The sequence below is a fragment of the Xenopus laevis genome, chromosome 4L (assembly GCF_017654675.1).
Source record: "Xenopus laevis strain J_2021 chromosome 4L, Xenopus_laevis_v10.1, whole genome shotgun sequence".
NCBI lineage: Eukaryota > Metazoa > Chordata > Amphibia > Anura > Pipidae > Xenopus > Xenopus laevis.
Window position 1 is genome coordinate 132,956,123 of NC_054377.1, and position 27,899 is coordinate 132,984,021.

Genomic DNA, 27,899 nt, shown 5'->3' on the forward strand with positions numbered 1-27,899 from the left:
GATTCAAACTAAAAATCGTTCGACAATTCGACCATTCGATAGTCGAAGTACTGTCTCTTTAAAAAAAACTTCGACCAAGTACTTCGCCACCTAAAACCTACCGAACATCAATATTAGCCTATGGGGAAGGTACCCATAGGCTTCCTAACAATTTTTCTGATCGAAGGAAAATCAATGGTTTAAAATCCTTTGAATCCTTCGATCCATCGATCGTAGGAAATGCGGTAAATCCTTCGACTTCAATATTCGAAGTCGAAGGATTTTACTTTGACGGTCGAATATCGAGGGTTAATTAACCCTCGATATTCGACCCTAAGTAAATGTGCCCCACAATGTCTGAAATGTATTGTTAAAGAAGTAGTTTTTTTCAGTTAACTTTTGGTATGCTATAGACTGGCTGATTCTAAGCAGCTTTGCAATTGGTCTTCATTTATTCTTTGTTAGAGTTCAGGTCATATGCCAATCTCTTATTCAAATCAACACATGGTTGCTAGGGTAATTAGGACCCTAGTAACCAGATTACTGAAACAGCAAACTGAAGAGCGGCTGCATAAAAAGCTAAATAACTCAAAAACAACAAATAATAAAGAATGAAAATTACTGGCAAATTGCCTCAGAATCTGTCATACTAAAGGTTAACTTAAAGGTGAACAACCCCTCTAAATTGCCACTACACTTGCATTTTTGTTTCTAATATATTAGAAATAAAAAAGTATTTTTAGGAATTGTTGTATATAATATAAAGAGGGTATAATCTCATGCTCATTCAGTAAGCAGTTGCATTCAGGGCTTTATTGCATGGGGAAGTGATGGGGACAGGGCTGTGTAAGTTCGGGGGCATTGTGGGGGACACATACTTATACAGTATAAATTCCCCAGCTCACCTTTTGTGAATACAGCTCTGCCAATCACACATGGTAATGTATTCATGGGGATAGCACAGGTCTTTGTGTATACTGCACCCATGGAGAAAAATGAATGATGGTTTGCACCTTTTTTTTGCACCCAACCCTGCACTTTGTTATCACAAACCTGCCCACTTTAATTTAATACCATTTTGTTTTGAATTTTCCCGATGTTGTGACAGTATTACAATATATTCACATTCAGGCTTCAGATTTCATATAGTTATATACTTTATAAGATCGATAAACGGGTTTACTTTTCTGTCTCGGCCACTTTATCTTTTCCACTCCCACCGTTATATCAGCCACAGAGGTTCCAAGCAGCACAGCGTATAATGAATATTAACCCGACGTTCAGATAAAGGTTCATTAATCCTGCCCTGTCAGGTAAAGGTGTCGTACTGTGTTAGCCAATCAGAAACTTCCAAGATAACACTATTGAGATGAAACATTAAATTGTGGCATAAAGGTGACGCATTTATTGGATAACCAAGATTTAACTCACTTTAAGTTCTCAGTTCTGATTCTCGTCTGCCAGAAATCAAATAGAAAAAGTCATATTAAGGTTGGGGGATAAGTCGCCAAGCAACAAATTTTCGCTACTGCGGGCGACTAATCTCCCCAAATGCCTTCCCATCGGCAAGAATTCAAATCACCGGCGGGATGGCATATGAATCACTTCAGTTATCCGAAATCACCCAATGTTTCCGCGTGAGGCAGCTTCGGTGCCTTCTGAAAACAAAGCGATACGTATGCCATTCAGCCGGCGATTCGCATTCTTACCGAGAAAGCCTTTGGGGAGATTATTCGCCCGCAGTAGCGAATATTTGTCGCTTGCCGACTAATCTCCCTATATGCCACCATCTAAAGCAGATAAGCTCTATAGTATACAATGTGATCCTTCAGAATTTATCCATTATCTACTGTTAGGGTTGTCACCTTTTCTGCAAAAAAATACTGGCCTTCCTATATATTTATCTTTTTTCCCTATCAACCATCATTTTTACCGGCCAGGGTGGCAACCCTATCTACTGTGTATCGTGTGCCTTTTCCCCTTTTTCAGCTTTGAATGGCTGCCCCCATGGCTACACAGCAGCTTGTTTATATAAACTATAGTAGTCTTTCTAAAGCAAACACATCAGTGAAGGGAAACAGTACATCATATTGTCATTCCTTTAAAACACTTGGGGGCAAATTTACTTAAGGTCGAATATCGAGGGTTAATTAACCCTTGATATTCGACTGCCGAATTGAAATCCTTTGACTTCGAATATCGAAGTCGAACGATTGAAAGAAAAATCGATTAAATCCTTCGAATCGTGGTCGAAGTAGCCCTATCGGTGGTCGAAGTAGCCAAATAAACATTCGAAATTTGAAGTTTCTTTTCCTCTATTCCTTCACTTGAGCTAAGTAAATGGGCCCCTTGGTGTTACTGTTCCTTTAAGCCTATACAGGTATGGGACCTGTTATCGAAAATGCTCTGGTTCTGTGGTTTTCCAAATAAGAGATCTTTTCGTAATTCAGATCTCCAGATATCTAAAACATACTAAAAAATCATTTAAAAATGAATTATACCCAATAGGATTGGTTTGCCTTCAATAAGGATCAACTACATTGTAGTACAAGTACAAGGTACTGTTTTATTATTACAGATAAAAAGGAAATCATTTAAAAAAAAACCTCAGAATTATTTGAGAAGTGGCCTTCCTGTGATCCGGAGCTTTCCGGTTAATTGGTTTCCGGATAATAGATCCCGTACCTGTATAACCATTTGGTTTGGCAATGAGCGGAATTTTTTGCCAAGTTTTGCAGTGAAATGACACCCATAGACTTCAATGGGTGAAAAAAAGTGTCACTCACCAAAAAAATGTTGTTGAACATAGACTTCCATGCTTTTTGGCGAATTTTCAATGTTTCGCAAATTTTTGGCAAAGCGGAACGAGTCAGATTCGCCCATCACTAATTGCTGTGAGTGTGGGACCTGGATGTCTGGTTCTCTTTATTTTAAAAGAAATTAAAATGTAATTTAGAATGTAAATCGCCGGCGGGGTGGCGCCTATCGTTTTCCGAAGTCGCCCGAAGTTGCCTTACGAGGAAACTTATAAGCATGTATAAAAAGTGGCACGAATAAAAGTTTGAATCACTGATCGGAGTGCTGCTGGAGTCTTTGGGGTATATTTATCAAAGAGTGAAGTTAATAGTGAAGTTCCGCCACTAGAGTGAAATTCCGCCACTCTCCATTCATTTCTATGGGATTTTTATAGGCGTATTTATCAAAGGGTGAACTTTCACTTTCACCCATTGATAAATACTCCTTTCAAAATCCCATAGAAATGAATTGAGAGCTGCGGAATTTCACTCTAGTGGCGGAACTTCACTCTTTGATAAATTTACCCCTTTATTTCCATTTCGAGCGAGTTCCTACTCCTCTGATGGGGATTAGCTAAGCAGCATGGCATCAGATGTTAGGGCAGCCATACATGTTGATTTTCCGGTCACTAATGGCCTGCGGGTAGTATAGCTCAGTACTGTCTGGTTTGGGTAAATCTTAGTTACAATGTGAAGGTGTGAATCTTATTTACATGGATACGAGTTTCTTGTTAATTCTAGGTCAATACTGAAGGAATCTCAACACTTTGAAGTTCATTTATACTAGACATGGACACACACATCAGCTGAGTGTGATATCATTGCCATCCAGTGTATTTGATAAATGAAGGCAGGATAGAGTTAGTACTTCCTTCTGTTTAGGCTGGGAATGGGGTATTTTGGGGGGCACCAAGTGTTGGTAGTGGTACAGCTCATGGGTGGAAGTCCAGCTTTTAGTTATCTTATATCATTTGATGCAGTGATACCAGAAGCCAATCAATCAGATTCCCTGTTAAAAGTCTCTAAAAGTGCATTTCCAGAGCAGCCAATGAGTCGGCATCATTGATTGGGTCACTTTTTTGTTTAAAGGCAATCAGCTTAAACGTGAAGATGCATTGGTGCTTTCTAAATTGACTTTATTTTTGTTGCTTAAATGTTCTTAACCTACTTGTTTTCTGCATGTTTTTATATTATCATTTGTTGGGGGGAACCTGTGCCTTGTGTACATGATACAGTGAGAGTAACCAAACTGGTTTTATAATAACAGAGAGCAGAGGGCAAGATAAAGGATTCCTGTCCTGGAATGTTATTGTTTGTAATGCTAAGGGTGGCAGAGATAAGGGCAACTACAATAGCACGAGCACAGATATCCCATGTCTTGTAACCCATAGCAACCAATCAGATCTCTGTGCATCCAATAGGTTCCTTTTCATTACTAGTATCAAGAGAGAAAAACAGGTGGGTAGGGATGTTTTGTCCAATCCTGTTCTCTGCTGTATGGCAGTGGTGGGCCAAACCCCTTCTGTGCAATAGCCCTCAGGAATTTCCAGCTTTTCTCTTATTTTTTTTTACAGTATTGTAAGTAGGGAAGACTTAAATAGATATATTGTCAGTCTCTCAAGTTATGCTGTCATTGCTAATGTACAGGTTACGAAACCCAACTGCACCTTATGTGCGCAGTGGCTGCACTTTATAGTTATGTATGCGATGGCTGTGCCTTATGTTGTCATTCTCTCAAGTGATGCTGACTTTGTTACCTCACAAGCTGCTACACCAGCTGCACCCAGGATCAGACTGGGATGGCAGGGGAAAAACCCAGTGGGCCAGGGCCCAGATCTGCTCCCCATGGCTGCATTGGATTAGTACACTTCCCCACCCCAATTATGAAGGGAAGAGAGAAGAGGTATGCGTTGCACCTTATAGTTATGTGAACAATGGCTGCACCATATAGTTATATGCGCATTGGCTGTACCTTATAGTTATGTGCACAATAGCTGCACCTTATGGTTATGTGCGCAATAGCTGCACCTTATATTTATGTGCACAATGGCTGCACCTTATAGTTATGTGCGCAATGGCTGCACCTTATAGTTATGTGCACAATAGCTGCACCTTATAGTTATGTGAGCAATGGCTGCACCTTATAGTTATGTGCACAATAGCTGCACCTTATAGTTATGTGCGCAATGGCTGCACCTTATAGTTATGTGCACAATAGCTGCACCTTATAGTTATGTGCGCAATGGCTGCACCTTATAGTTATGTGCACAATAGCTGCACCTTATGGTTATGTGCGCTGCACCTTATATTTATGTGCACAATGGCTGGACCTTATAATCATGTGCACAATGGCTGCACCTTATAGTTATGTAAACAATGGCTGCACCTTACAGTTATGTGTGCAATGGCTGCACCAGGTAGTTTTGTACTTAAAGGCTGCACCTTATAGTTATGTGCACAATGGCTTCACCTTGTTGTTATGTGCACAATGGCTGCACCTTATCGTTATGTGAACAATGGCTGCACCAAGTATTTATGTACTTAACGGCTGCACCTTATAGATATGTGAACAACGGCTGCACCTTATAGGTATGTGAACAATGGCTGCACCTTATAGTTATGTTTGCAATGGCTGCACCAGGTAGTTATGTACTTAACGACTGTACCTTATAGTTATGTGAACAATGGCTGCATCTTATTGTTATGTGAACAATGGCTGCACATTATAAATATGTGAACAATGGCTTCACCTTATTGTTATGTGCACAATGGCTGCTCCTTACAGTTATGTGAATAATGACTGCACCATGTATTTATGTACATAACGGCTGCACCTTATAGTTATGTAGGCAATTGATGCACCATGTAGTTATGTGCAAAATAGCTGCACTTTATGGTTATGTGCCTGAAAGCTGCACCTCATAGTCATGCACTCAACAGCTGCACATTATAGTCATTTACACAATTTCTCCACTTTATTGTCTATCAGCTGAGAAAGATACATGAAGAATGTGGAAAGGCAAAGCAGCCAGGGAGAAAAGCAGCATGTCAGTGATCACTTGTCCTTGATGTCAGTGCGATGGGCAGCCAGTTACTACTACTTCTTTTATGTTTGAGAAAAAAAAGCCTTATGTTTCGTTCTGTTTTACTGTAAGCACTGTGTATTAGCCATGCAGATTGAAGAATCGGTATCAGTGCAAGGGTTAATAGAAAGTGGGCTGAGACTGTCTATGTGACTCTATGACCGCCCCTCACAGCAAACAATTGTGGTTTCCATAGACAGAGCTGACTTGCTGCAAATTTTCACATTTCCAGTACAACCCTGTCCATAGATCTCACTGACTCCTCCTCTGCCTCCCCCACCTCCTTGTGCAAGAAGGAATAACACTCACAGCACCCTCCCTGCTCAGTGGCCGCACAGCACCCAGTTGTCTCCTCTCGCCAGGTGAGTGACAATCTAACTCATTTGCACTGCTCCTTTGTGCCACCCAACACCCTTGTGATTATAAGGCTCCTGCTGATAGGGTGCCTGGGCAAGTGTGCACCTACATGGGGGGGGCATGTGTTTTGGGGGTGAAGTGCCACTTTTTGCATGTTTCAATATTCATATCCCATAATTACTTAGCGGGGGGGGGGTCCATGGGTGGGTAAGTAGTATACATTGAGTTAAAACCCCAAAACCTCCAGGTGCATTGGCACTGTGACTATGCCCACTTAGACTACAGTGGGTTGGATGCAAAATAATACAAAATTCAGGGTAAAAAAATAAAGACTGTGGCCAAGACTTATGTAAGTGTTTTGTGCTGCTTTCTGCGTTCTATATCCAATTGGGAGTTCAACTGCAACTCCCTGCATCTCGTTGGCACCCAAAGGCATTGCGCCGGCCACAGCAAATGTCACACCAACTCATTGGACAGATTAAATCCTATGCAGGGGATCTCTGCCAGCTTTGATACCTAATTAGATAAATTATGAGACCCCCCATACACTGTAAACCCCCCCTACACACACTAGTGCTTCAGTCTGGGGGACCTGTTGGCTATAAGAGCACGGCTGGTGACACTTATATGGGTGTTGGAGATAGAGTTGCAGAATATCATTCCTCTGCGGTCACAACCTATTTGCAGAATATCAGATTTAACCATATGTTATCGAGCCAAGTTACAAAAAAGCCCTACACCCGCGTATCCCCATTGCCCCAGGGGCTTTCTTATTTGCCCTGTGTTGAAAAACAACCCCCCCCCCATGTACTGTAAAGTCACTGGCCTCCCATATCAGGGAGAAATCTGCAAGATCACAAAGGTCTTTGAACTGTAATAATCCTACAGAGAAATAGCTGCAGAGTTTATTTGCCTCTGATTGGACGGGCCCCTGGGAGGTTTGTGCGAGGCAGCTTTGGGATTGGTGGGAAAAAAGCCAGCGCCCACTTTCCTTGAAATCTGTTTGGCCGTTGACATCTACAATGGGATGAAATCTTTAACAGAGCAAATAGTTCAGAGTTGATTTAAAGTGACACTGCCTTTTATATGCATTTTTGTCTCATAGCCTAGTGCAGTCATATTGCCTGAATTGATCCTGAAAACACTGTATCTGCATGATTTAAAAAATAAAAAGTCTTTCTTAGCAATCTCCTTATACAAACGCTGAATGTTTTTTTATAGTAATTTGTAACAGTAAGAAAGCAGAATACAGAAGCCAGACCTGAAGGATAACTGGCGTCTGCTAAACTGTCAGAGAATGTAAAGGAATAAACAAATACTGCTTTGAACGGGAAAGGCATTTACAAATAACTTTAAAAACGATTGGGGAAATGTAAATCAATGTAGATTAGAAAGTTGCTTAGAATTAGCATTGCTTTCATTATGCAAAAACAGTCGTTGGGTGGAGGCTCCATTTGAAATGCACTATATACAACTTGCATTCATACAAAATTAGCACCTCGGAAAGTCCAATACCTTAAATACGAATAAGCAAATTAGCAATGACAGTTGTCAGACAGGATCTTGAAATCCTTTAGGGCCCAATTGCATAGAAATGAACTGGTAAAACCAGTGAAATAACTGCATGGGGAGCAGAAATCACAATCATACACAGAACCTATGGGGACCTGTGGCATTTCTGCTGTCACTTTTCCTCATACAAGGGGTAGTTGTATCCCACAGCCCCAGCCCCTTCTAAAGAGACTATTATCCCACTGTTACTATAGGCACCATCTCTCCCTACTATACCTGTTATCCCACAGTCACAGTCCCTTCCCAGAGACTATTATCCACTGTTACTATAGGCACCATCTTTCCCTACTATACCTACTATCCCACAGTCACACTCCCTTCCCAGAGACTATTATCCCACTGTTACTTTAGGCACCATCTCTTCCTACTATACCTGCTATCCCACAGTCACACTCCCTTCCCAGAGACTATTATCCACTGTTACTATAGGCACCATCTTTCCCTACTATACCTACTATCCCACAGTCACACTCCCTTCCCAGAGACTATTATCCCACTGTTACTTTAGGCACCATCTCTTCCTACTATACCTACTATCCCACAGTCACACTCCCTTCCCAGAGACTATTATCCCACTGTTACTTTAGGCACCATCTCTTCCTACTATACCTGCTATCCCACAGTCACACTCCCTTCCCAGAGACTATTATCCACTGTTACTATAGGCACCATCTCTCCCTACTATACCTGCTATCTCACAGTCACACTCCCTTCCCAGAGACTATTATCCCACTGTTACTATAGACACCATCTCTCCATACTATACCTGCAGTGCCACAGTCACACTCCCTTCCCAGAGACTATTATCCCACTGTTACTATAGGCACCATCTTTCCCTACTATACCTGCTAACCCACAGTTGCACTCCCTTCCCAGAGACTATTATCCACTGTTACTATAGGCACCATCTCTCCCTACTATACCTGCTATCCCACAGTTGCACTCCCTTCCCAAAGACTATTATCCACTGTTACTATACGCATGATACACAATAACATACATACGGGTGCCTAGCCAATGATTTAATATCCTTACAGGTACTCACGTGACCCGGGACCATGAAGATTGCAGTGATTGGTCAAAGTCTGTTTGGCAGAGAAGTTTACAGGGAGTTGCTGAAAGAAGGACACCAGGTGGTTGGAGTGTTCACCATCCCAGACAAAAATGGCAAAGCAGATCCTCTTGGTAAGTGTGGATAAACAGGAACAGCTAAAGAAAAACAGAGAGTTAACTATTGACTGGCTAAACATGTGCCAGTGTGCTAGAAGTGTGCTAGAAGAAGAATGTTAATATGTCCTGTTAGGTGCCCATAATGTAGATTATTAAATAGAAACCATATTGTGCACAAGGGGTGGGGGACATATCTTAGCAGCCATCATCATTACATAATACTGGAAACAGCAAGTTCCTATTTATTGGCAAAGCTCTGATTACTTGAGCTACTATGGGTAGAACTTGCAGACCTTGAGCAAGTGGTTCTAAATCAATGACACTGCCATTCATTCCACTAGAACTGCACTTATCTATTCTTATCCACAGAGTAAAGTAAATGTTTGAGCCATTATCTTGTCTATGTAAGTGTATGGGGTCCAAGCGTAAACCATGTAGCCCCCAGATTTGAATTAAGGGAGCTTCCTGTTAGCCATAAATTACATATGTTGCCTGAATATAGAAGCCTGATTTCTGTGCCCCTTAGGTGCTGATGCTGAGAAGGATGGAATACCCGTTTTCAAGTTCCCACGTTGGAGGGTAAAAGGTCAGGCCATTCCGGAGGTAGTAGAAAAATATAAGGCACTAGAGGCTGAGCTCAACGTCCTTCCTTTCTGCTCCCAATTCATTCCAATGGAAGTCATTGACTGCCCTAAACATGGCTCCATCATCTATCATCCATCTATTCTTCCCAGGCACAGAGGGGCCTCTGCAATCAACTGGTAAATAAATGATTGTCTTAGGGAATTACTGGCTTAGAACAGTGTCTGTATTTTTTTCACTCAACACCTGTCCCCTTTTCCAGGACCCTAATGCAAGGCGACAAGATTGGGGGCTTCACTGTATTCTGGGCTGACGATGGACTTGACACAGGAGACATCTTGCTACAGAGACAATGCGAGGTCCTCCCTGATGATATGGTGAACACAATTTACAACAGGTTCCTCTTCCCCGAAGGAGTGAAAGGAATGGTGAGATCAACATATCTTTACTGTGACTGTAAATGTTAAAATGATATATAAGAGACAAGCAAATGTCCCTGAATTTTGAATTGCAGCCTCATAAAGGTTTGTCTTTATACTTCAAAGGTGGCATCTTGTTGTATTAGCATTTCCAGTAGGGGGTGGAGTGTCTTTGATATAACTTTGTTATTAATTATGCATTGGGATAAATATCGGCACAATTCTATGGTCCCTCGATTACAAGGTAACTTGTTTTTGGCAGCTTAACCTTCAATGGTTTAATTTTCAACCCAGCAACCCTGAAAGCCTTTGGGTGCTTATACATGAGCATCTACAGATACGTCTTCAAAGGTGGAATGTACCTGCCTTGTGTTCTTTATGCCAAATATAATTTATATGGGGTAAGGAGCTGAATGAGCTGGTTGTATGCTATATACACTAAACCATTTATACATCAAGCTCTATCTTGGCAGCTGTGGTGCCTAAAGGGATACTGCAGAAAGAATCCCAAGGCACACAGGATAATTACAAGCAAGCTGCCTTGCGTGTTTATTGCGAAGTGCAACGTTTCGGGGTCACGCTCAAGCTTGAGAAAGGGGCGTGACCCCGAAATGTTGCACTTCGCAATAAACACGCAAGGCAGCTTGCTTGTAATTATCCTGTGTGCCTTGGGATTCTTTCTGCTGGACTGTTTGTGAGGCGGCCGATCCTCAACCTTCGTGCACCAGGTGTCGTTACTTTAATTTACTAATGGTGTGCGAGAGCCATAGTTGAAGCTTAAAGGGATACTGTCATGGGAAAACATGTTTTTTTCAAAACAGTTAATAGTGCTGCTCCGGCAGACTTCTGCACTGACATTGGGCTAGACATACTGTCAGTTTCCCTGGTGCCACCAGTCATGTGACTTGTGCTGTAATAAACTTCAGTCACTCGTTACTGTTGTGCAGCCTATCAACCGATCAATGAGAAATTAAACAGATAATAACTCCCTGCTAGATATAGGAACAGCCCTCAATAGTAAAAATCCATGTCCCACTGCGACTTTGTCATTTACACTGAGTAGAAGAAACAACAGCCTGTCAGAAAGCAGTTCCATCCTAAAGTGCTGGCTCTTTCTGAAAGCACATGACCAGGCGCAATGACCTGAGATGCACCAACACACCATTATTATAACTAAAATACTAAAAATACACTTGTTTGTTCAGGAATGAAATTTCATATTGTAGAGTGAATTATTTGCAGTGTAAACAGTGTAATTTAGAAATAAAAACAACACCATAAAAATCCTTTAACCTGAGTGCACACCAGCTATAGATTTTAACAGCACTTAACAATTATTTCATTGTTATTTCCTGAAGCAACATAAAAATATTGATATGCCCAAAGTGACTTCTGTGGTTCTTACAGTGATCCATTGATCTTTCCAGGTGGAAGCTGTGCGCCTCATTGCAGAGGGTAATGCCCCGAGGATAAAGCAGCCAACTGAAGGAGCCACGTATGATCCCATGCAGAAGAAAGAGAATGCCAAGGTACATCATGAATAATTATGTGACACTGCTACTAGCACCAAAACAAAGTTTCCAATTCTAGGCCCATTATTATTAGTTCTGTTACCTACTGGCAGTTTCAACCCATCAGTGCAAAAATGACAATTTTATCACGTTTCTTTAAAACTTTTTATTTTGATTTTATTATAACAAACCCTATTACATAAACAATTAAAGGAGAGTTTCATCATTAAGTTAGCTTTATAAATGGCCAGTTCTAGTCAACTTTTCATTTGGTCTTCTTAATTGTTTTGAATTATTTGCCTCTTGTTTATCTGACTCTTTCCCCATGTTGCAGCCAATGAACACCCCTCAACCCACTGTTACCAATACTACCAATTCCACCACCAACTCCTGCCATGCACATATCTGACGCACAATGGAACCGGGGCCCGAGGGCCCACTGAAATTTCTGGTGCTCCAGTTGGCCATTCCAATGCTGTAGAAAATTATTATCGGCTTGGTCCCTAAGTAAAGCCAAAATTAATTAATTAACCGCTCACCCAGCGCAGAGTAGGACCCAGGTGTAGAAACCCTGGGTCTATCGTTGGAGGGTGCAATTTCACTCAGTGCACAGCATACAAATCACGAACACAGCAATCTTAGTAAAGATGAAGACTCACCGAATTCACAGAGTGGCCCGGGTGCAGCGCCCCGAACCCGTAGCTGGGGGAGTAATATCAATGCAGATAGCGAAGAAGCACGCACTCCATGGACCAACGGATAAAATAAAAGATCTTTATTGAAACAGCTAAAACAATGATCCTTACGCGTTTCGTATCCGTAGATACTTAGTCATAGGCATAATTGAAAACAGCCGTGAGCTAACATTTAAACAGATAAAAAGGATATGACGTATAAATCAGTGATCCTAAATTTGAATTTTAAATTTTTAACCCTAAAATTGTTTCAGCTGAAACGAAAAATTCTGCTTTTGTACATATTCTTAAGTCAAGTTAAATAATTAATTTATAAATCACAATTAATATGATATTTCTTAACATAATTTTTATACAATTTTTATTCACAAAACGATCTATTATTTATGTGGATAGAACACTAAAATTAATAATGGTAAGTTAATAATGATAAGTTAATGAATCACAATTTACATAAACTTTAATCGCTTTAAATCTAGCATCAAATTCAAAAGTATTCATTTACATTGCGAGATTTATGTTAGGTATAGACTTGTATTGTATATCATATTTATATCTCTATCAGGCATCAGGTTTAAAAGGGAAGAGGAAAGAGGAAGGGGACGCAACCCAGACCATCTTTCGGCAAAAACCCAGAGAATAGCATTATTTGAGCTTCATCTAGACGTCTTTCGGTTGAACTAAAATATTAGAACTGATCCGTTATCAGCTTTATTGGTCTTAAGATCGAAGCAATATGTCAAAGTAGATTACTATTATCTTGAAACAAGTTCACCAAAACTTAATGTGCTTTTTACAGATTAAATTATAACAAAAAGTGATTAAACAAGCAAACAAAAAGCGAATTCATTCATATATATAAAGCGCTAATTATAAATCGCTAGTAGTGAACAAAATCATAATAATATCAGTGCCCTTAGTGAATAAAATTTTAATTTTTACGCGCTATATTTTAAAATGAAATGCCATATCTCACTTAATGTAATTAATTTAAATGAAATTATACCTTAACCTATATCCAAAAAATTGCCACAATGTACATTTGTGCACTAATCCATCGATTTTAAATAACTTTAATGTGCCAATTAATATTCAAATTCAAATTATTAAATTTTAACTTATTAAATTAATAAATTATTACATTATTAAATTATTGGATTCTCAATCCTCCAAAGTGACTTCCTTATCGAGTTATTAATTCATTATAATATAAATTTGCTCAAACCACCCACTCAATATCAATCATATACCATACTAAAACGTTGTCTCAAGTTGCATATCCATCTAACATAACCATTCTACTAAGGATCAAGAACATTAACCATTAATCCTAACCAGTCTCTAACCAATCAACCAACGAAACCCATTTTCATCTTATACAGGACTTTAGACGTGACAGGAAATGTCAAAACGCAAGTTCAAACCTAGTGGCTGTCTAGTTTCTAATGTAAAAATCCAATATGCTTCTCTGTAAAACAGTCTCTGCATCCGATCTCCACCTCTTGTGGTTGGGATGATTTTCTCTATCCCTTGAATCCTTAAGTGAGAACAGTCCCCATTACTACAAGCAAGAAAATGTCTCGAAACCACTGTAGAGGAATTACGTGAGGCTATCTGGCTGATATGTTCTCGCATCCGACACTTAAGCTTTCTAGAGGTACAGCCTACATATTGAATACCACATTTTGTACAAGTGAGTAAATAGACAATATAGGTCGAATTGCAATTAATGAAATCTTTAATCTTAAACTTCTTTTTAGTATTTCGACTAGTAAACTCCTTTGATTTAAACATGAAAGTACAAGTTATGCATCGCATTGCACCACACTTAAATGTTCCAGTAGTATTCAACCAGGATGTTCTCACTACATCCCTATTGACCTCACTTGGGGATAAGATGTTACCCACTGTCTTGGCTTTCCGTGTCACAAATTTACAGCCTTTTGCCAGGACCTTTCTTAAGTTTCCATCTCCATTCAAAACAGGGAGATATCTCTTAATTATTTGCTTAACTTTATAGTACTGCTTACTAAAGGTTGTAATAAACATCGGTATATCCTCCTTCGTTTTGTTTTTCCGGTGACTACTACTCATATGATCACATAAGAGCTCAGATCTCTCCGTTTTTAATGCCCTGCCAAAAGCCTCTATTAGGTGATCTAAGCGATATCCTCTTTCAAGAAAACGATTCCGTAGCTTGATAGATTGTAATATAAATTCCTTGTCTGTGCTACAATTTCTCCTCAAACGTTGAAATTGACCTATGGGTACAGCCTTAAAAACATGACCTGGGTGGCAGGAATCAGCTCTTAAAAGCGAATTTCCTGCTGTTGGCTTTCGAAAAACTGTACTATTAATTTCGTGATTCCCTCCAGTGAGTTTCAAATCTAGAAAATCTATAGAAAATCTGTGAAATGTGCAAGTAAATTTCAAATTCCAATTATTATTATTTAGTGTTTTTACAAAATCCATAAAATCAATTTCAGTGCCCTGCCATATATATAAAAGATCATCCACATATCTTTTGTAAAATTTAATGTGTTTTACTCCATGCACCAATCCATCAAAGATGTGCACCTCCTCCCACCACCCCATATAGAGGTTGGCGTATGTGGGAGCGAATTTCGCACCCATTGAGGTACCACACCTTTGAAGATATAAAACGTGATCAAATTTGAAAAAATTATGTGTAAGCAAAAATTCAAGTGCATTCAAAATAAAAATTTTAATATTTTCTTCATAATTACTGTAAAGATCTAAGTGATACCGTACAGCTTCAATCCCCTTGTCATGTGGGATGCAGGAATATAAACTTACTACATCAACTGTAGCCCAACTATAAAAACCGTCAATCCAAACGAAATCCTTCAAAATCTGTAGCACATGTTTTGTATCTCTTAAATATGAATCAAGCCGCTTTACTAATGGTTGCAATAACATATCAATCAGCTCAGCCAGGTGCTCATTGAGCGAATCTATGCTCGAAACAATGGGTCTACCTTCAGGGGGGCGCTGTTTTTTATGCACCTTAGGCAAAACATGAAATATGGGGATTTTGGGATTAACAGGTAACAAATAATCTCTTATCCTTTCATTGTAAACACCATTACAAAACCCCATATTTACCAAATCCGTCAGTATACATTTGAACGAGCTTTGGGGATCTATGCTTAATACTTGATATGTATTTCTATCCTTCAGTTGTCTTTCCACTTCACTTATGTAAGTCATTCTATCCAAAACTACAACTTTTCCCCCTTTATCAGCTTTCCTTATTACGATGTCTAAATCATTTTTTAACGTATCAATAGCTAACCTCTCACCTGCAGTTAAATTAGTTCTATAGTCACGTTTTTCTAAGTCATCAAGCTTCAATTGCCTTAAATCTCTTTCAACCAAATCCTGAAATGCATCAATATGTAGCCCCCTAAAATGAACAGGATAGAAATTAGATTTTACTCTCAAATTATTAATTTCACAACGTTGAATACCATGTGTTCGCTGCAAAGACATATCAGTTTCTGCCGAAAGAAAATGTAAATTTCGAAGAGCAACCTCATCCTTAAAATCAAGATTACAGGGATGTAAAGAAATGTGTGAATTAGTTGATATGGCCGAAGGGGTTGATCCCCCACCATCACTGCCCGAAACCCTCGATTCAGAATGATGGATATCACTATTAGGGGAATCAACTCCTTCAGCAACTCCTCTCTCATTATGCTCTTTAGTTAAGAAAAACTTTTTTAGAACCAACTTTCTAACAAACTGATTAACGTCAATAATAGTATTAAAAAGATTAAAGTCAGCTGTTGGGGTAAAGGATAAACCTTTAGACAAAAGTCGCAGTTCATCCAGAGTTAAATGCCTTTTTGACAAATTCAAAACTGTGTCCTCCTGGAATTCCCCCGACCCTTCATGGGGGGTTCTTGGAACGGCTCTACCCCCTCGCCCTCTCCGTCTGATTCCACTCTTTTCTTTTTGGATCCCTTCTGATGTAGCAGTTGTTCTTTCTTCCGCTGGGGTTGCCTGTATTCGTTGCCCATATCGTTTTTTCTCCTATTACTGACGTCCGTGTCTTCTTTCCCAATGTCCATGAAAGCATCCATAACCTCTTTTGTACGTTTATTCTGTAAGGATATAGAAACAGAAGAGACACCGGCAGTATCTTCATCGAGAGGGTATGGAGCATTACTGTTTAAAGAATTTGCATTTGCATTTTTAGAACGAGGCAAACGCCGCGATACAAAGCCATGCGACTTGTATCCGCGATACTGTTGCGAATTTGAACTTATTAACTTTGCGTGCAACAATTTGGTCTTCTTCTTTCTTAATCTTAATAGATAAGCTAGAATTTAAAACATTTATGCATTCTTTCTTTTCAACCTTACCTAAATCTTTTCGGACCTGTTCAATTTCATTTCTTATTTCATTCAAATACTCTCTTTTATGATTAACTAACAGATGTATTAAGTTATAAGAACATTCCGAAAGAATAGCATTCCATCTAACAGTAAATTAGTTATCTTCGGTGACAAAAGTAGGAAACTTTTTTATCCGTAAACCACGTGGGACCATTTTAAGCTGAATATATTTTTCCAATGTAGCTACGTCCCACCATGTACGAATTTCTTTAAATAAAAGTTTCTCTAAAGTCGAGGATAGGGCCGCTGCAGGTTTAGGTAAATCAGAGCTTGCTTTTCCATCAAACGCATCTTGCAACCTTTTTAAGCGTATATTCTCTTCTTGCAACAGGCTCGAATCTAAATCATCCAAATCCTCATTTTCATTCATATTTACACTGATTGCTGTCCAATCTTTAAATTAACCACTAAGGTCTGCTGAAAGAGGACCGCACGATATAGCTACTTAAATTATGCACAGAAAATTATTATCGGCTTGGTCCCTAAGTAAAGCCAAAATTAATTAATTAACCGCTCACCCAGCGCAGAGTAGGACCCAGGTGTAGAAACCCTGGGTCTATCGTTGGAGGGTGCAATTTCACTCAGTGCACAGCATACAAATCACGAACACAGCAATCTTAGTAAAGATGAAGACTCACCGAATTCACAGAGTGGCCCGGGTGCAGCGCCCCGAACCCGTAGCTGGGGGAGTAATATCAATGCAGATAGCGAAGAAGCACGCACTCCATGGACCAACGGATAAAATAAAAGAATTACGTGAGGCTATCTGGCTGATATGTTCTCGCATCCGACACTTAAGCTTTCTAGAGGTACAGCCTACATATTGAATACCACATTTTGTACAAGTGAGTAAATAGACAATATAGGTCGAATTGCAATTAATGAAATCTTTAATCTTAAACTTCTTTTTAGTATGCCTGATAGAGATATAAATATGATATACAATACAAGTCTATACCTAACATAAATCTCGCAATGTAAATGAATACTTTTGAATTTGATGCTAGATTTAAAGCGATTAAAGTTTATGTAAATTGTGATTCATTAACTTATCATTATTAACTTACCATTATTAATTTTAGTGTTCTATCCACATAAATAATAGATCGTTTTGTGAATAAAAATTGTATAAAAATTATGTTAAGAAATATCATATTAATTGTGATTTATAAATTAATTATTTAACTTGACTTAAGAATATGTACAAAAGCAGAATTTTTCGTTTCAGCTGAAACAATTTTAGGGTTAAAAATTTAAAATTCAAATTTAGGATCACTGATTTATACGTCATATCCTTTTTATCTGTTTAAATGTTAGCTCACGGCTGTTTTCAATTATGCCTATGACTAAGTATCTACGGATACGAAACGCGTAAGGATCATTGTTTTAGCTGTTTCAATAAAGATCTTTTATTTTATCCGTTGGTCCATGGAGTGCGTGCTTCTTCGCTATCTGCATTCCAATGCTGTATACATGGAATTGGCCCTGGGATAATATAAAATAATCCAAGTTAATTCTAAGAAACATTTCAATTGGTCATCTTCATATATTTATTATAGTTTTAAATTATTTGCCTTTCTCTTTGGACTCTTGCAAGCTTTGAAGTGGGGGTCACTGACCCCATCTAAAAACCAAATGCTCTGTAAAGCTACAAATGTATTGTTATTGTTACTTTTTATTGCTCATCTCTTCTATGTATATTCCAGTCTCTCATTCAAATTAGTTCATGGTTGCTAGGGTAATTTGGACCCTGGCAACCAGAACGCTGCGTTTTCATCCGACAGTTGAATAAATGTAGTTCTTACCTGCGATTTCTCCTTCACTTCCTTTTTCTTTAGAACATCCGGCACGTCACGTGCGTTTTGTCGCATTGCGACGTGTCGACTCCTCGCGCATCGTAAAGTCCTACCCTAATATTGTATTTCTCTATAAGTTAGTATTACCTGGTCTCAGCTTCATGTTTTCTGTATATAGTTAATATTACTTACCCCCATAAAGGTCTGTCTGTATTTTGAAGCTTTTGGGTAATGGTGCTGTTGGGCATTTTCAACAGCCCACAATGAGACCACAAAGTGCCAAACTTACCCCCCACATCCCAATGATTTGCAGCCGACATAAAATATTTCTTTTGTGTACTGATCTTCCAGTTCTCCTTTCCCTGCAGATTAACTGGGACCAGCCAGCAGAAGACATCCACAACTTCATCAGAGGGAATGATAAGGTGCCAGGAGCTTGGACAGTCGTGGATGATCAGGTAAATATTTAAACTTCTCCAGTTATGTTCAATAAAATAGCAATTATTACCTAAAGATTTACCCCACTGGAGGTGAGGGCTAACAGAGCCTTGGAGTAAACAATAGTATTGTTTCTAAAAAAAAATCCCCCCATCAATCGCTCTGTCCACAGTGTAGAAGGCCATGTTGGTATAATGAACTAGTGTCCCAAGCACATGCATGTGATGTAGGATCAATAGATCAATAGATACCAAAAACATGAGCATTATGAACAAACTGAGACATTAGCAGGTGTTAACCAACATGGCCATCTGCACCGGGAGTTCCTGGGGGCCAGAGTGCTTAATAGGGGGCTTTTCTTACTATAGATTCCTCCATTCAGAGTGTGGGCAATCATTTTTAGGTGATATGTGCCTATGCTGGGGTTTCCTAAATGTTTTACCTGTAAGCTACATTCAGATGTAAAAAAGTTGGAGAGCAGCACAAGCATGCAAAAAGCTCCTGGTGTGACAAATATGGGCTGCACTATTGGTAGCCCCTATGTGGACAGGCAGCCTACAGGAGTCTCAGTTTGCCAGTACAAATAATTGCAACCAAAGCTTGCATTCAAGCGAGGAACTATATCTATTAAAATATTAAAATCTACTTTTAAGTTTCCTTTAAATTCAAGGGGAAGATTTAGGCATTATTCCTACAAACTGTTTTGTTTGCCATAAGCCAGATCCCTCCTGAGGAGCAACCCAACGTAAGCCATATTACTCAAGATCCCTGTTAACCTGGAAATATGACTATGAAGATTTTCATTAATCAGGTCATGGTATATACAGTAGTTGTTTTTTTAATGACTTATATTAGATGTTAACTCGGAACTTGCCCTTGTAAATGACTACAGTACATACGGGACTGACCATTTTACGGTTAGGGGCTGGTTGTGCCCTCCTCAAGATATTTTCATGGTGCCATCCTGCCCACCAACTTCAGCAAGTTTATTGTATGACACTGTCAATTTTATCTGCTTTATGTGTGTTCTACAAACATTTGACCTACCCTATAATATGCTCTGCACATTCTAAATAATTTGACTGAGTACTACCCTACTGCCTCAGCTGAACCAACACTTTATTTCCATATATTTCCAGTATCTGTCTTACACCGCTTCTCTCACTGTCCTCTGTGTGTGTTCTATAAGAAACACTATTTTCCTTAAAATTGCCTTTTCATTACAGCAACTGACCTTCTTTGGCTCATCATTTACACGTAATGGCCCAGCTCCTGATGGACAGCCACTGGAGATTCCGGGAGCTTCTAGGCCGGCCTTGGTCACCAAAACTGGACTAGTACTTTTTGGGAATGATGGCGAGAGGGTAAGTGGCAGCTTTTATGCAATGTGTGTATCAGTTGGAGCTTCCACAGTCCTTATGTGGCCTACACAGGAATTGTAATGGTCCTAGCCTGCCCAACAAGCCCCAAAACTTGTGATGTATTAGATTATCCGCCCACCAGGTACAGATTGAGAATTAAAAAAAGCCCTGGCATTTCAGGTACACAGAGGCCCAATCAGTCTACACAGAGGCCCAAACAGTCCCCACCAGCCCACTAAATAGTGACTTTCTATGGCACGTATAGCAGCCCCTCTGGCATTTGCCAGAACCCACAGATTGCCAGTCCGGGCCTGCTGCCCACTACATGAAAAGCACTACATTATAAAGAAAGCTGACAGGGTTGAACAATGAAGGGAACGTTGTTCAAAAGGCAAATTCACCTAAATATTACTTTGCATTAGAGAAGATAGAAATAGGGACTGCTAACATAAACATATGAAGAGAGATAATGCAGAATCCCTGTCTCTGTCTTGCAGTTAACAGTAAAGAATATCCAGTTTGAAGATGGTAAGATGATTCCAGCATCTCAGTATTTTAAAACTGCTGACAGTGCTGCCCTGCAGCTATCGGAGGAGGAGCAGAAGGTGTCAGAAGAAATCCGGGTAAGTATAAGGAACATGCTGACACCTCCAAACGATATTCTACATTCAGGAATGCTATACACACTCGAATAAGAGAGCGTATGACACTCTAAGCATAGATATTAAACTGAAAGTTAAAGGTCTAGGTTGCAAAGCCTTAAATGCGTGGTTCAACTTTAAATAGTATGATGTAGAGAGTGATATTCTGAGAAAAATTTGCAATTGGTTTTCATTTTTTATTATTTGTGGTGTTTGAATTATTTTGCTTATTATTCAGCAGCCCTTCAGTTTGCAATTTCGGCAATCTGGTTACAAGGGTCAACATTACCCTAGCAACCATGCATTGATTTGAATAAGATACTGGACTATGAATAGGGCCTGAATAGAAAGATACGTGATAAAAAGTTGCAATAACAATACATTCGGAGCATTACAGAGCATTTGTTTTTTTTAAAACGGGTTCAGGGAAAGAGAAAGCTGGAAAGAGTCAGAAGAAGGCAAATAACTCAAAAACTATAAAAAAATAAATATATAAAGCTGCTCAGAATTAGCAATTATATAATATACTAGAGGTTAAAACAAATGTGAACCACCCCTTTAATAAAACTAAGACTATATGATTCAAATACTACATCCAGTTTTTCTTTATACTCAGAGTGGATTTGCACTTTTGCGATCCATTTTTTTATTCCTGTTTTCAAGATGTTGGCTTTTTAGACACTGTTAAAAAAAATTAATTTGAAACAACATCGCCACCTGCTGGTAATTTCGGGAAACTGGCTACAGTCAACTGAAAATTAATTGAAGCAAAGAGAAACCTCTTGTTTAGTTCTTGTATTAGATCTTATGTCTTAACATAGGCGTATCTTCCTCGTGTTGCACATGGGCACAATGTCCATCAGCCATTAAAACTGCCACTGTCTGATGAGATGTGACCTCAATATGAATCAATGACCTCATTGACCTGTGCTGCATTTCACACTGTTGAGCTCTCTGCTCTAGAAGCAGCCATGAAGGCCAGTGAATTCGTGATAATAGAACATAAACCATAAAGTGCATTTTTTTGCTGTTTTGTTTTTGGGTCTAACTCAGTGCAGCTTGTTACATTCCAGTACTAAAGCCAACTGTTAATTGGCATTGAATTATTCCAAAGTCCAAATCACATGCTATATAGTGTCTGATATGACAAGCAATATAAAGTATATTTATTTTATGTGACATTATTTGAGTTGTATAAAGATTATAATGATAAACTCCTTGACATTGCCTTCAGTATCTTTCCTGTGTAATTTCCTTATAGCCATGATTATAGTGCTAAATAGCATTACCAGCATATCACTTTAATTGGAGACAGTGGAAAACATATTGAAGGGTTCCACACAGTCCCAACCTTTACTGCGTTTTTTAGGGCCCTTACATACGGGCATGTAACATAGGTTTGAGCGAACAAAAGCTCAAGCCAACTGATTCCAATTTAGACTGGTTGTACCAACAAGCTTTCAGACATAGATTTTAGTACAAGTACAGTTCATTGTGTTTTTAGGAATTTATTTACTGGTAACCCTAGTTCTAAGTTTAGGGAGCTTCTAATAGGCCAGCTTTTGTGACTGTCACACTGGCAATGTCTCATCATACTAGTGGCAACTGTCAGTCTGTTATTAACACATGTCTATGTGACAGGCGGCATGGAGACGAATCCTCACCAATGTCTCTGAGATTGAAGACTCCACAGACTTTTTCAAAGCCGGAGCTGCCTCCATGGATGTTGTGAGGTTGGTCCCGTGCATGTATTTTATAGAGTTTGGTGTTTATTTTACATTTTGTTTTTGGTTTGATTTACAAAATGAATAAAACTGGTTAAATAAGGGATATTCTGTCTGTGGTTATCCAGCTGTTGATTTTGAACCCGTGTACCATTCAATGCATTCCATAAAAAAATAGCGTTTGCTTCCATTGCTGAGACATGTTCTACCTCCTGCCTCTAGCTGGGGAGACCCTGGGGGCTGATAATTAAACACAGGTGCAACTCACCAGCAAATAGTTCTGAATGTGCTGGAAAATAACCTAATTGGTTGCTATTGGCAGCTGCAGCAGCTATTTATGTAAATCAGCCCTAGTATATTATATACATGTCACGATGTAAATAGCATCCAACTACTATTAGAATTGTGGTTTAGTATCACTTCCATGGCAGAGGGTGATGAAACAGGCCAGATTAAAGGGCAACTAAACATAAAAAAATACTTTATGGCATATGAAGCAGACGGAGTAGTCAATATAAACCAGTTTATAGACTCACCACATCACATGGGGGGTCCAGTTGCACATGCCCCAAACCTTCAGCTTCAGGAGAACACACAAAAAGCCTGACACGTTTTGTGTCAACATGAGGCACTTAGTCATATGACTAAGTGCCCCATGTAGGCACAAAAAGTTTCAGGCTTTTTGTTTACACAATGTTAAAGGGTATCAGAACAACCTTTTAATAAAATAATGTACAGCAGCTATTGACTTGGATCCTGTTTTTGCCAGCCTGTTGTATGCAAGAGTAGTAGTCATTAAATCATGGAAAAAAAAACAATCGGCATTAGTTTGAAGAGATAAAAACAGAAAAGCAAAAGAGAAAATGCTTAGTCCATCCCACTAGAAAAGGGAAAATGCTTAATCCACCCCACTAGAAAAGGGAAAATACTTAGTCATTCCCACTAGAAATGGAAAATGCTTAGTCCATCCGCGAGGAAAATATCCTGACTAAGGTTGGAGTCTATTGGTTATTTGCCTTCATCATCTCATAAAAAACTGTTGTACTTGAATATGTTGCTGTGCTATGCACTCACACTTCTCTTTCTGTGGGCTCAGGCTGGTGGAAGAGGTGAAGTTGAAATGCAATGGGCTGCAGCTGCAAAACGAGGATGTCTACATGGCGACCAAGTTTGAGGAGTTCATACAGATGGTGGTGAGGCGGATGAGAGGAGAGGATGGAGAAGAGGAACTGGTTATAGATTATGTGAGTTCTAATCACAATTACAACATAGGATGCAGTGGCACAAGGAACTTTTAAAGTTTACTTTAAGTATAATATAGAATGGCCAATTCGGCCAAACACAAGACATATCTTTAAGGGGTCACAAGAAAGGCTTTGGTCAGTCATCTTGAAACATGAGCAGCTTTGGAAACAGTAATATGTTTAGACAACTTGATGAATGGACAATAAAAATGTTCTAGTGGCCCTCTAGTGGAAGGGTTCATGGGTAAGGCAGTCCCTTGCTAAACTAAATATTTATGTGACTGAATTTTAGGTGGAGAAGGAAATCAACAACATGACTGTCAAAATACCTCATCAGCTTTTCATAAATGGACAGTTTATGGATGCAGAAGGAGGGAAGTCCTATGACACAATCAATCCTACAGATGGGACGGTAAGTCTGAATATCAGGTAAAAGTTTCGTGGTAGTCAGCTATGGGTTCGGCATGTGCCTTATCTAGACATTTCTGTGATACAGCCAATGGAAAATAAATTTACATTCCCAATATACCAAAATTAAGTGAGAGCTTCCATTGAGCCATCTGATTTTAATGATACATAGGCAGCTTATAAAAATGGCAGCAGAGAGAAATGCCTTCAGGCTTTCACAGTATGAGGCACTTCCTGCTCTTGGGGGAACAGAATTCAGAAAGGGAATCTATTGGGCCAGATCCGGTGCCCACTGGAATGTCCCTACCCTACTTGCAGGTTGAGCAAGACAGGAGCACCAAGCAAAGTAAGGAGCTTACCCTTTACTTTACAGGTCCCCTGTGGCTGTCAGAGCTGCAAGAAGTACCTTGTGCTGGATTTCAACCCAGCATAACATTTATATACTGAATTATGTATTACCTTCCTTAAAAGTCATTTCTTTGTACAAATGTGAGAGCTTCCAGCTTATGGCTTGGTTACTAGGTCTATCATTTTTATATATTTATTTATTTATAATCTCCATACTTGTGGTTTCATCTGCTTTCAAGCAAAGCCATCCTAAGATCCTTTTTTAATTGCCCTCAGAATATGCTTGAGCAGTGATTGTGCAAATGTTCTCCATACAAGAACTTGTTGGGGGGATCAGCCTTTAGACCAGTTATTGAAAGAGTTGGGAAGAGTGCCTATTTGCTCTCCTAGATACACCAGACAGGGGAGTTTTAAGGTCATTTATGTAGAGATTTAGGTTAAAAACCTATTTGATGCATTAGATATAGTTGTAATTACGACTGAATGCCTACTACATCAATGTTTTCCAATATCTGCAACCTTGTTATTAGCTAAAAAAAAAAATAAACTTCTAAGGGAACTTGAACAGAAACTATTTGATAACCATTGTGCTAGAGACTATGAAGATTGTCATTCATCCAGGTCATGGTATATCTAGTATAGGTCAATCTAAAAACAACTAGACTTGCTGAGTAATCAATGAAGACGTTTCACTACTCATCCGAGCAGCTTCTTCAATTCAACTGACTGGTGTGGGAAATTCTCGGCATATAAACTCTTCCACTAATCCAGTCACAATGGCACATTGTATCTATTCAAAGAGGTGACATCTGAAGAAATTCACAGAGGTGTAGATTCTGTGTAGTTACTGTGATAGGATTAGCCAATGTGTCATGCAACTCCTAGAAACAGGTGTTACTTGTGAGAGTTGCAAGAATGGATATGTGAAGTGTTCTGAAACCTCCGGGGTACAGATGTTAGAACAGCATTGTATGTAGCAAAAAGCTGGTGTCGAAGGCCCCCGCCACTGTTCAGGGATGGTTTCTCCACCTTGACTCCTCGTTCAAACCAGCGGTCTTCTTTATCCAAGATTTGGACCTTGCTATCTTCAAAGGAGTGTCCCTTGTCTTTTAAGTGTTTAACCCAAGATTTACATATACTAGATATTGTGCTAGAAAAGACATCTGAATCAGGAAAAATATAAGTGAAGGTTCCTTACCATCATTCATCAGGGTCTTTCCTTGTATCTTTCTTTAGGCAATTTGCAAAGTGTCTTTGGCCCAGATTTCTGATATAGACAGAGCTGTTGCCGCAGCCAAGGAAGCCTTTGAAAATGGAGAATGGGGGAAAATGAATCCAAGGGACAGAGGCCGTTTACTATACAGGTGGGAGAGGAAACAGTGGCTGTTGTATTGGTGGACACAGGAACATTACAACTTCAGCCAATGAGGCAAAATGTAAAACTGACACATGTTCTGTGTGTTTATTATCAGACTGGCAGATCTAATGGAAGAGCACCAAGAAGAGCTAGCTACCATTGAATCTATAGACTCTGGCGCTGTCTATACCTTGGCCTTGAAGACTCATGTAGGGATGTCTATCCAGACTTTTAGATACTTTGCTGGCTGGTGTGATAAAATCCAGGTGAAGTACAGATGCTCTTATTAAACGTGCAATAATGGTAATTAGGAGTGCTCTACCTTCAGTAAACCTGTGTAGGTTTCCAGTGCTGAACTGGAAGACCCTCGCCTGCTTTTTGAGTCCACTTAGCATCCAAAGTAAGAAATCCAGCAGCACTAGCATTAGCCCATATATCAACAAAAAAAGGGGCAATGTTTTGGGCCATTCTGGACCCTTTATCAAGCCTAATGTGATTACTTTCGCCAAACAGTTATATACAACTTGCTTATTAAACGTGCAGTCATACAGGCCTATAATCCCCTGCCCCTAATGCACTTTATTCTACTTTATCTTTTCTATAGATTAAAAAGCTTGTTTAAGATACACTGTTTCAGTGGCCAGAACCAGCAGGGCAGAGAATATAAACAGCCAGACAGATGCTGTTTTCAGTAGCAATTATATTTAAACGTTACTTCCCTCTTGTTAAATGTCCAAACCCCTGTAGATATTGATTTTTTCTAGGAACTTTCATAATTCCACCTAAATTTACCTCTGCACCTTGTAACTCTGATTATAATAGAATAAATGTTTTCCCCAGATATACAAACCAGGGCTGCACATAACAATGTAGTGGTGCATATTTTGCAGGGTAGAACCATTCCAATTAATCAGGCTCGTCCGAACCGCAATCTGACATTCACCAGGAGAGAACCCATCGGGTGAGTATATTTTTACATCATGGTGATGAAATTTAGCACATCTCTTGCCATGAGACCACTTTGACAGAAGTACTCCTTTCCTTACGTGGGGCAGGTATTGCTTAGCCAAGCTATGGATCCTATATCCTAAAAGGTCCATCTGCCACCACAGTTTACAAAGATGCAGATGCAGGGAATCCAAGTTAATGAGCCCCTGGCACTAAGTCACTGCAAAAACCAGTGGTCTCCTCACTGGGCCCTCAGAGCTGTGGCAGTGGGGGTTCAGTCTGAGGAGGGAATTTGCTCTCCTAAATACATCCGAAAGCCCATCTTAAAGGTAATTTAGGGTGAAATTTGCTCTTCTAGATATCTTGGAACTAGGATTATTTTATGGCTGATACACCAATAGTTCTCTAAATCTGTGCTCCTTTCGAGAACTAAGGGAAGCCCTGACCAAACCTTGGACCTTCAGACTTGAATTGGAAAGTTTGATCACAAGCCTAAACCATAACATCAGGTTTAATTGCTTCATCTGTATTGCTGTGTAGCTGACACACATGTAGATACAATATCTGTAACATGTCTATGTCTTGCCTTGATCAAGTGATTAAAGAGTATATCCTGGGTAAAATACTCCAGCTCCAGGGATGGAATCTTTAACTTATGACTACAGCTCCAAACATCCATGAGGGCATTATATATTATTTCATATGACCTCCACCAATTTGTTTATAATAAATCAGCCTTCCTATGAGTTAAGATTGCAACATTGTAAAGAGTAACATATTTATTAGTGGAGAGAGAATAGAGCTTCAATAATAATTCTCATCTCACCCAATTCTACAGTGTCTGCGGGATTGTGATACCATGGAACTACCCCTTAATGATGCTGGCATGGAAAACAGCAGCTTGCCTTACTGCTGGCAACACAGTGGTACTGAAACCTGCTCAGGTAAGAAACAGAGCATTCCAGCCAAATATCAAAGAGAAACACATTCCTGATTCTTTGGAAAAAACAAGATTTGGGGACACCACCATAAAAAAGCAATGCCCTTCTT

At 39.4% G+C, this 27,899-nt stretch overlaps 1 protein-coding gene across 2 annotated transcripts in view; it reads left to right on the plus strand.

Annotated features, from left to right (window-relative positions):
• The first annotated feature begins 6,065 nt into the window (after positions 1-6,065).
• The window catches only part of aldh1l1.L (aldehyde dehydrogenase 1 family member L1 L homeolog), a 30,695-nt gene continuing 8,861 nt past the window's right edge, over positions 6,066-27,899 (plus strand). The window contains exons 1-15 of one of the 2 annotated variants that reach the window (XM_018256711.2): positions 6,066-6,219; positions 8,824-8,971; positions 9,483-9,717; positions 9,801-9,966; positions 11,385-11,486; positions 18,749-18,838; positions 20,045-20,182; positions 20,677-20,802; positions 22,462-22,553; positions 23,641-23,788; positions 24,081-24,200; positions 25,781-25,908; positions 26,017-26,167; positions 26,792-26,862; positions 27,688-27,793. In XM_018256711.2, coding sequence (XP_018112200.1) covers positions 8,845-8,971; positions 9,483-9,717; positions 9,801-9,966; positions 11,385-11,486; positions 18,749-18,838; positions 20,045-20,182; positions 20,677-20,802; positions 22,462-22,553; positions 23,641-23,788; positions 24,081-24,200; positions 25,781-25,908; positions 26,017-26,167; positions 26,792-26,862; positions 27,688-27,793 — 1,800 coding nt within the window. In that variant the 5' untranslated portion in view covers positions 6,066-6,219; positions 8,824-8,844. 2 annotated transcript variants of the gene reach the window in all.